This window comes from Anthonomus grandis, chromosome 5 (assembly GCF_022605725.1).
Source record: "Anthonomus grandis grandis chromosome 5, icAntGran1.3, whole genome shotgun sequence".
Classification (NCBI taxonomy): domain Eukaryota; kingdom Metazoa; phylum Arthropoda; class Insecta; order Coleoptera; family Curculionidae; genus Anthonomus; species Anthonomus grandis.
In genome coordinates, this window is record NC_065550.1 from 37,843,022 (window position 1) to 37,853,858 (window position 10,837).

The following is a 10,837-nucleotide window of genomic DNA, read 5'->3' on the forward strand; positions in this document are numbered from 1 at the left end:
TTAATATTTAAAATTATTCTCTAAGAAATTCTTTAACTCATGACGAAACTTTCATTGGAGTGCCTGGAATAGTTTTTTGATTTATTCGTGTTAAAAGTTGAAGTTCTATGTTTCTTTCTTTTCTCTCTCTCTTAGGTTGCAGCGATCTCTATGAAGATGACGAGGATGACGATAACTCTTTGCCCCGAAAAAAAACGACAATCGAAGAACAATGGGAGAAGAATCAAGGATTTGAACTGACCAGCGTTGAACAAGAAACGTACGAGCGTTACTTCTATGGAACGGAACACTGGAACTATTTCACCAACGATGAGGATTTAGGGCCGGTGATTTTATCCATAAAACAGGAAACGCTAAATAATCGGGATCAATTTAGGTGAGGGGGAACCGGTTGTATGCATAATTTAATGGGATACGAGCGACGTTACTCTGTATTATTTATTATATCGTTTGAATAGTAAATGGCCCTCAAAAGATGGCTCAGTGTCCCCATAAAAGGCCTAAATTTAGACTTTAGTTTTTTTCCGATTTCTCGAGAAATAATTCAGGGTTTCTCGGCCGTATTTCCACGTGCCGAACGTGGCGATAAATCGATACGACAATTTCAAAATAATGTGTGCGGAAAATATTTGCTCTATCTTCTTCCACGTCCTTTTTAATAAAGCCTTTATGTTATTATCGAATAACGACCCGATTATCTGGGCGCCGTAAAGCACATATATTTTACGCACTCCGGGTTTATTTATAAATTACTTTAAAATATCAGTTTTAATTCAATTTACTGTTTAATTAAGAGAAAAATGATAATTTTTTTGTAACCGAGTACAACTCTGTTTTTTATAGCCACGCCTTCCAGTTGCTTTCAGTTGTCATGGCAACGATGCAGTGGGGCGGAGCCTCGGTTATATTTAAATACCGTTGTTGTTCTTAAGGGGGAGTTATGAGGCGTGGCTTAAAAACCAGAGACGGATCAATTATTTATTATAAAAAAAAATATATATGCTGCCTTGGCAACTATTTAGTGCAAGTAAAGAACAAGCCGGTACGAAAGTACCTACAAAAAACTGTGTTAATAACTTTTGACCCTTAATTAAAAAAATAAGCAATTAAAACGTTATCATCGATAATTATCGTTTACAGTCGCGCGACGTTGCAATTATCAATTTAATTTTGCGTGGGATTATTAAGTAATAAAATCGCGTTTGCGGCTCATTTATTTTATTTTCGCATTATCGTGATAAGTAAATACACAAATGTTAACTAATTTAATTTACCGGACAACAGGCAATAAATTATAACTATAACAGGAACATTTAAGTAATTAAAAATTATTAAATACACCCCTGTTTCAATTCTAGTCGCCATGACAACTAACAACAAAGTGGGAGGAGTCTTGATTGGGAAGGCGTGGTTTAAAAGACAGAGTCGTACTAAGGGTCGTTTCCTGTTTATTTATTATTTAATTTGATGAAACACCAGAAAATGGAAATTATTATAAGGAACTGTATTGATGATAATGATTTTTTTTATTTAATTTAGGATATTGGTGCGAGCGATAAGTTATACGGTGCACGGACTAATACCGGCCAGTTGCGTTTTCGCCGACCGATATAATCGCGAGGAAGTGGTGCGATCGCTCGGCAAAGAAGTTAACATAAATCCCCCATTAATTCTTGGACAGCTTCCAGACACACCCGAGGAACTTTTAAAATTGGATCAGGTACGTGTTAAGGCTACAATTTTTGACCTGATTTTTGCGTTGATAAATGGATCGGGATGCCACGTGGCTATTAAAAACACATAGAAAATCTCACTTTAATATTCTGAAGAAATTTTTCTTAAGACCAGTTTCAGAATTTACCTAAATCCTTTATCTAAATTCATGTTTTTAGCCTCAAATCCATCTCTATGAAATTCTCTATAATGGAGTGAAAAAATTATGAAAATATCTTGAATGGTTTCCAAGTTATGCTCAAAAATGTGCGCCATTAATCAAAAGTCTTTCTGTGCAAATATTAATTTAAAAACTTTGAATTTGGCAGCTGTTGGACTTTCGTTGACAAAATCGCTTTTAACTCAAAAGGTTTTTGAGGTGCAAGAAACGTTTGTATATAAAATTACTTGGCAAGTAACACCCTTTCTTTGCCTAAAATTTTTTAAGAATATTCCAAATATTTCATGGAAATATTTTCAGAGGAAAATTAACCAAAAAACACCTTTGGTCACTCAGACCCTTAACCCAGAACTACGGTTTTTACCCGCAAACTCATCTGCAGCAAATTTTCTATATTGAAATAAAAAAATTTTAAAAGTACCTTGAATGATTGTCAAGTTATGCATGCTCAAAAATGTGTGTCGTTTAATAAAAGTATTTATGTGCAAATACCAGTTTCAAAATTTAAAACTTAGTATGGCTACCATAGACTAATAACCAAGTTGTTGTCTACTATACCCTGGTTGACAAGATCGCTTTTAACTCAACAATTTTTTGAGGTATAAGAAACGTTCTTATATGAAATTACTTGGCAAGAAATTCTCTTTTTTTCCTTAAAACCCCTTTAAGAAGAATATCCCATTTCATAGGAATATTTTGCAAAAAAATTAAGCAAAAAAAAAACGCCTGAGCCAAAATTACCCAAACCCCTAACCCAGATTCTCAGTTTGTACCCTAAAATCTATCCCAAGGATTTTGTTTACATAACCTACAAAAAATGATTAAAATACCGTAAGTAGTTTTCAAGTTATGCCCAAAAATGTACACTACTGAATAAAATCCGCTATATGCAAATACCACTTTATAGTTTCAAAATTTCAAATTTAATGGTTGTTGGACCCTGCATAACAAAGTTGCCTGTAACTTACTGAATTTTTAAGATGCAAGAAACTTTCATATATATGAAATTACATAGCAAGAAAATCCCTTTCTTTGCCTAAAAACATTTACAGGAACATTCCAAATACTTCATAGGAATATTCTCTAAAGAAAATTAACCAAAAAAAACGCCTCAGTCAAAACGGCCCTTACTAGCCAAACCCTTAACCCGGAATCACAATTTTTACCCTAAAAATCATCCTCAGGATGTTCCTCATATACCTTTAAAAAAATTATAAGAATATCTTAAGTAGTTCTCAAGTTGTGGCCAAAAATGTGCGCCACTGAATACAAATTTCTGTTGCATAGGCAGTTTCAAAATTTCAAATTTGGTAGCTGTTGGACCTTGATTGACAAAATTGTCTGTAACTCAAAAAGTTTTGATGGTACAAAAAACGTTTGTATATGAAATTACTTGGCAAGAAATTCCCTTTTTTTGCCTAAAGCCCTTTTAAGAATATTCCATATATTTCTTAGAAATATTCTTAAAAGAAAATTAGCTAAAAAAACGCCCCAGCCCAAACGACCCTAATTACCCAAACTTCTAGCCCAGAATCAGAGTTTTTACCCTAAAATCCATCCTCAGGATTTTCCTTACATAACCTATATAAAAACTGTAAAAATATCTTGAGTAGTTTTCAAGTTATGCCCAAAAATGTGCACCATTGAAGAACAGTCTATGGGCAAATACCACTTTCCAGTTCCTGAAGTTTAGTGGTTGTTGGACCCTACGTGACAAAACCGCCTGTAACTCAATGAGTTTTTGAGGTACAAGAAGTTTTCATATATGAAATTACTTGGCAAGAAATTCCTTTTCTTTGCCTAAAACCTTTACAAGAACATTCCAAATATTTCGTAGGAATATTCTAAAAAAAAATTAACCAAAAAAACGCCTCTGCCAAAACGGCTCTTACTACCCAAAATCTCAGTTTTTATCTTAAAATCCATCCTCACAATTTTTCTTACATAACTGAAGAAAAATTACGGAAATATCTTAAGTAGTTCTCAAGTTATGGCCAAAAATGTGCGCCGTTGAATAAAAATTTCTGTTGCAAAAACAGCTTTTAAATTTTCAAATTTAGTTGGACCCTGTTTGATAAAATCGCATCTAACTCAAACAATTTTTGAGGTACAAGAAACGATCGTACATGTAATTGTTCGACAAGAAATGCCCTTTCTTTGCCCAAAACTCTTTTAAGAATATTTCAAATATTTCACAGAAATATATTTCTTGAAGTCTGTCTCTTAAGACAGCCCTAACCACCCAAACCCTTAACTCAGAATGATGGCTTTTAACCTCAAATCCATCGTCAGGAACCGCTCTACATAACCTACAAAAAAAAGATCAAATTATTCCCAAGTTATGCCCAAAAAAAATGTCTGTCAATACAATATAATAGCATAAATTGCATTAAAAACTTTTTAGGTGTTTATCAAATCCGAACTAAAAGTGGGGGTAATTTACGTAAAGGAAGGCCAATACACCGAAGAGGAAATCCTCGACAATAACGACAACTCGCCCCTGTTCGATGAATTTTTGCAAATTTTAGGGGACAAAGTGAGACTGAGGGGCTTCGATAGGTACAAGGGAGGCCTAGACACTGTCCACGACTTAACAGGTACGAAACATTTAATGTATAGAGCAGTATCGTTACATTTTTATTTCTTCGGTTACATGTTCCATAATAAACCTTTTTAGGATTATACTCGATTTACACGAACTGGAGGAACATTGAGATAATGTTCCACGTTAGCACCCTGTTGCCTTACGAGAGCCACGACCCGCAAAAATTACAAAGGAAACGACACATAGGGAACGATATCGTTTGCGTGGTGTTTTTGGAGGCGGATAACACGTCATTTTCGCCGGCGTGTATCAAAAGCCATTTTTTACACACTTTTATATTGGGTGAGTCGATCATTTTTAAATTAATTTTTATCCGGTGTATTCGACATACTGAACCGAATTCGTACATTTTACAATTCCATCCTGTCCCTAGACTTTGCCTATAGCTAAGGAAAGGTACAGCACGTGTTGTTGGGCTCGGTTGCGCAGTAAATTTGTTTACGCCGCTGCCAAAGCAATGGTATCGATCGCCCCGATTTGCAAATAAACAGTGCCGTTACGTTAATTCTTATATTTGTGTTTTTTAAAATTTAATTTAATTTAATTTAAAGGCAAAAAAATTAATTGAGCAATTTGTATACCAATTTTCAAATTTCTATCTTTAGTAGTTTTTGAGTTATGGGCATTTTCTGGTGATTTATTATAAGAAAATTCAATTTTTTCACAAAAATTCAAATTTTCTCAACCCTCTGTACACTAATTAAAAAATGCTGAAATAGGTGTCTAATGAAATTAATTGAGCAATTTGTACACCAATTTTCAAATTTCTATCTTTAGTAGTTTTTGAGTTATGGGCATTTTCTGGTGATTTATTATAAGAAAATTCAATTTTTTCACAAAAATTCAAATTTTCTCAACCCTCTGTACACTAATTAAAAAATGCTGAAATAGGTGTCTAATGAAATTAATTGAGCAATTTGTACACCAATTTTCAAATTTCTATCTTTAGTAGTTTTTGAGTTATGGGCATTTTCTGGTGATTTATTATAAGAAAATTCAATTTTTTCACAAAAATTCAAATTTTCTCAACCCCCTGTACACTAATTAAAAAATGCTGAAATAGGTGTCTAATGAAATTAATTGAGCAATTTGTACACCAATTTTCAAATTTCTATCTTTAGTAGTTTTTGAGTTATGGGCATTTTCTGGTGATTTATTATAAGAAAATTCAATTTTTTCACAAAAATTCAAATTTTCTCAACCCTCTGTACACTAATTAAAAAAATGCTGAAATAGGTGTCTAATGAAATTAATTGAACAATTTGTACACCAATTTTCAAATTTCTATCTTTAGTAGTTTTTGAGTTATGGGCATTTTCTGGTGATTTATTATAAGAAAATTCAATTTTTTCACAAAAATTCAAATTTTCTCAACCCTCTGTACACTAATTAAAAAATGCTGAAATAGGTGTCTAATGAAATTAATTGAACAATTTGTACACCAATTTTCAAATTTCTATCTTTAGTAGTTTTTGAGTTATGGGCATTTTCTTGTGATTTATTATAAGAAAATTCAACTTTTTTACAAAAATTCAAATTTTCTCAACCCCCTGTACACTAATTAAAAAATGCTGAAATAGGTGTCTAATGAAATTAATTGAGCAATTTGTACACCAATTTTCAAATTTCTATCTTTAGTAGTTTTTGAGTTATGGGCATTTTCTGGTGATTTATTATAAGAAAATTCAATTTTTTCACAAAAATTCAAATTTTCTCAACCCCCTGTACACTAATTAAAAAATGCTGAAATAGGTGTCTAATGAAATTAATTGAACAATTTGTACACCAATTTTCAAATTTCTATCTTTAGTAGTTTTTGAGTTATGGGCATTTTCTGGTGATTTATTATAAGAAAATTCAATTTTTTCACAAAAATTCAAATTTTCTCAACCCCCTGTACACTAATTAAAAAATGCTGAAATAGGTGTCTAATGAAATTAATTGAACAATTTGTACACCAATTTTCAAATTTCTATCTTTAGTAGTTTTTGAGTTATGGGCATTTTCTGGTGATTTATTATAAGAAAATTCAATTTTTTCACAAAAATTCAAATTTTCTCAACCCTCTGTACACTAATTAAAAAATGCTGAAATAGGTGTCTAATGAAATTAATTGAACAATTTGTACACCAATTTTCAAATTTCTATCTTTAGTAGTTTTTGAGTTATGGGCATTTTCTGGTGATTTATTATAAGAAAATTCAATTTTTTCACAAAAATTCAAATTTTCTCAACCCCCTGTACACTAATTAAAAAATGCTGAAATAGGTGTCTAATGAAATTAATTGAGCAATTTGTACACCAATTTTCAAATTTCTATCTTTAGTAGTTTTTGAGTTATGGGCATTTTCTGGTGATTTATTATAAGAAAATTCAATTTTTTCACAAAAATTCAAATTTTCTCAACCCTCTGTACACTAATTAAAAAATGCTGAAATAGGTGTCTAATGAAATTAATTGAACAATTTGTACACCAATTTTCAAATTTCTATCTTTAGTAGTTTTTGAGTTATGGGCATTTTCTGGTGATTTATTATAAGAAAATTCAATTTTTTCACAAAAATTCAAATTTTCTCAACCCCCTGTACACTAATTAAAAAATGCTGAAATAGGTGTCTAATGAAATTGATTGAGCAATTTGTACACCAATTTTCAAATTTCTATCTTTAGTAGTTTTTGAGTTATGGGCATTTTCTGGTGATTTATTATAAGAAAATTCAATTTTTTCACAAAAATTCAAATTTTCTCAACCCCCTGTACACTAATTAAAAAATGCTGAAATAGGTGTCTAATGAAATTGATTGAGCAATTTGTACACCAATTTTCAAATTTCTATCTTTAGTAGTTTTTGAGTTATGGGCATTTTCTGGTGATTTATTATAAGAAAATTCAATTTTTTCACAAAAATTCAAATTTTCTCAACCCCCTGTACACTAATTAAAAAATGCTGAAATAGGTGTCTAATGAAATTAATTGAACAATTTGTACACCAATTTTCAAATTTCTATCTTTAGTAGTTTTTGAGTTATGGGCATTTTCTGGTGATTTATTATAAGAAAATTCAATTTTTTCACAAAAATTCAAATTTTCTCAACCCTCTGTACACTAATTAAAAAATGCTGAAATAGGTGTCTAATGAAATTAATTGAGCAATTTGTACACCAATTTTCAAATTTCTATCTTTAGTAGTTTTTGAGTTATGGGCATTTTCTGGTGATTTATTATAAGAAAATTCAATTTTTTCACAAAAAATTCAAATTTTCTCAACCCCCTGTACACTAATTAAAAAATGCTGAAATAGGTGTCTAATGAAATTAATTGAGCAATTTGTACACCAATTTTCAAATTTCTATCTTTAGTAGTTTTTGAGTTATGGGCATTTCTGGTGATTTATTATAAGAAAATTCAATTTTTTTCACAAAAATTCAAATTTTCTCAACCCCCTGTACACTAATTAAAAAATGCTGAAATAGGTGTCTAATGAAATTAATTGAACAATTTGTACACCAATTTTCAAATTTCTATCTTTAGTAGTTTTTGAGTTATGGGCATTTTCTTGTGATTTATTATAAGAAAATTCAATTTTTTCACAAAAATTCAAATTTTCTCAACCCCCTGTACACTAATAAAAAATGCTGAAATAGGTGTCTAATGAAATTATTTGAACAATTTGTACAACCAATTTTCAAATTTCTATCTTTAGTAGTTTTTGAGTTATGGGCATTTTCTGGTGATTTATTATAAGAAAATTCAATTTTTTCACAAAAATTCAAATTTTCTCAACCCCCTGTACACTAATTAAAAAATGCTGAAATAGGTGTCTAATGAAATTAATTGAACAATTTGTACACCAATTTTCAAATTTCTATCTTTAGTAGTTTTTGAGTTATGGGCATTTTCTGGTGATTTATTATAAGAAAATTCAATTTTTTCACAAAAATTCAAATTTTCCTCAACCCCCTGTACACTAATTAAAAAATGCTGAAATAGGTGTCTAATGAAATTAATTGAACAATTTGTACACCAATTTTCAAATTTCTATCTTTAGTAGTTTTTGAGTTATGGGCATTTTCTGGTGATTTATTATAAGAAAATTCAATTTTTTCACAAAAATTCAAATTTTCTCAACCCCCTGTACACTAATTAAAAAATGCTGAAATAGGTGTATAATGAAATTAATTGAGCAATTTGTACACCAATTTTCAAATTTCTATTTTTAGTAGTTTTTGAGTTATGGGCATTTTCTGGTGATTTATTATAAAAAAAATTCAATTTTTTCACAAAAAATCCAAATTTTCTCAACCCCCTGTACACTAATTAAAAAATGCTGAAATGGGTGTCTAATGAAATTAATTGAGCAATTTGTACACCAATTTTCAAATTTCTATTTTTAGTAGTTTTTGAGTTATGGGCATTTTCTGGTGATTTATTATAAAAAAATTCAATTTTTTCACAAAAATCCAAATTTTCTCAACCCCCTGTACACTAATTAAAAAATGCTGAAATGGGTGTCTAATGAAATTAATTGAGCAATTTGTACACCAATTTTCAAATTTCTATTTTTAGTAGTTTTTGAGTTATGGGCATTTTCTGGTGATTTATTATAAAAAAATTCAATTTTTTCACAAAAATTCAAATTTTCTCAACCCCCTGTACACTAATTAAAAAATGCTGAAATAGGTGTCTAATGAAATTAATTAAGCAATTTGTACACCAATTTTCAAATTTCTATCTTTTTCCACATTAATAGGTACAACCATATATAAGAATCAAAATATAGATGATTTTATGAGGGTTTGTAATTATAAAGGGTTTATATAGAAAAAATATATTATTCTGTCAACAACTCAATATATTATTCTATTATAAACAACACAGACGGACAATTCACGATAATCCGGTTTTGAGAAACTGAACCAAATACCTTTAAATAAAGATGGTGATACATTATTCAGGTATTAAATAAGGAGAAAGATACATCGCCTGTTCCAGACGATATACCCAAGCGTCGTTTACAAATCGTCACAAACTAGGCAATCCGTTATACTCGCACGTCAAATGTCAACTTCATTATCGTTATTTAATATATTTTTTGTTGGCAACACTAAAAATTTTCAGAGTGACCAACATCAAAAGGACACAACCACTATAAAAATGGCGGCCACCATGCAGTGGTCATTTTTGGGTATCGTGGCCATATGCATTAGCAGTCCAGGTATATTTTTAAGTTCGTGTTTGAAACAGATGGTGTACCTTTCCTTAGCTAGACAAACTCTACTGATACAGTGGGCCAAACGGGTGCAAAAAAGGCAAAACCATATTTCGGAACCTCTTTTTTATTTAGTACGGACCTCGCCGAGGATCAAAACGTAAAACCGACCAGATACGAGGTGTCGGTGGTGACGAGGGACGAGGTGGGCGCGTACAAACCCTACCTCTGGGAGCAGAGTCTCTTCGATAAAGGGCCGATGTTCCGTGAGTGGCTTCTCACCAAAATCGTCAACGGGGAACGCGCCAGTTACTCGGCCCCGAAGTTCGCCCGGATGCAGGAACGAACTCGTTCCCAAATGCTCGAGGACATCGTCGCCAATTTACAAAATCACGCCGAAACCGGACAGATTCCTAAACCGTATAGACGAGTACGGTGGTGCATTTCTCTTTTTTTTTTTTTTTTCGTCGTGTGATAGAGTGAGTAGAATGACGTGATGAGTTCTTCATGGATTTTTTAACCTTTTTAATCCTCTGACTATATAAAAAATGTCTGAACTCTTTAAGTTGTATTAACCGGAATCTCACTCCTTTCATTTTCAAGTTCCTCCTAATTTCAGGTTCGTGGAGGCCGATAGGGCACATGCGTCCCTCCTCGCCCCTCCTCGACAGCGTCCGGGATCAGTTCGAGGATTACGATCAGATCGCCAAGGATTTCACCAAATTACTTTCTGAATACGGGTAACAAAAACTAAAATAACGTTAATGGAAATTATTCCTTTATTTTTGGGACCTTCTCCCAATTTTAGACGATAATTCGGCAGCGAATGCCCTGTTGTTCGACGTCACTTTCATGGTCGGCCAGAGTAAGCAAAAAGTGAAACTGGTGGGCGTGAGGGCGATCCTTGGGGTGCGCAGTCGCGTCTTCCAGGAGATGCTCTACGGGATCCAGACCGGGTAAGTCTAGAACTCAAAAACTTAACAAACCATATACAGGATGGTCCATGGAAAACAGTCCAGCAAGGTTTTGGGCCCAACATTTTTTTTAACACTTTGTTACAGTTTATTTTCGTCAGATACATAAAGAATAAGAAAATAAAATGAATCTAAAATACTCTCACGAGATGTGT

The 10,837-nt window shown here is 32.0% G+C and overlaps 1 protein-coding gene across 6 annotated transcripts in view; it reads left to right on the forward strand.

Annotated features, from left to right (window-relative positions):
• Positions 1-10,837, forward strand: part of LOC126736249 (uncharacterized) — a 95,675-nt gene that overhangs the window by 73,656 nt on the left and 11,182 nt on the right. For all 6 annotated transcript variants that reach the window (XM_050440515.1, XM_050440519.1, XM_050440517.1 and 3 more), the window contains 4 exons: positions 136-376; positions 1,540-1,720; positions 4,299-4,491; positions 4,572-4,781. In XM_050440515.1, the coding sequence (XP_050296472.1) occupies positions 136-376; positions 1,540-1,720; positions 4,299-4,491; positions 4,572-4,781 (825 nt within the window). The remainder of the gene's footprint in view (positions 1-135; positions 377-1,539; positions 1,721-4,298; positions 4,492-4,571; positions 4,782-10,837) is intronic.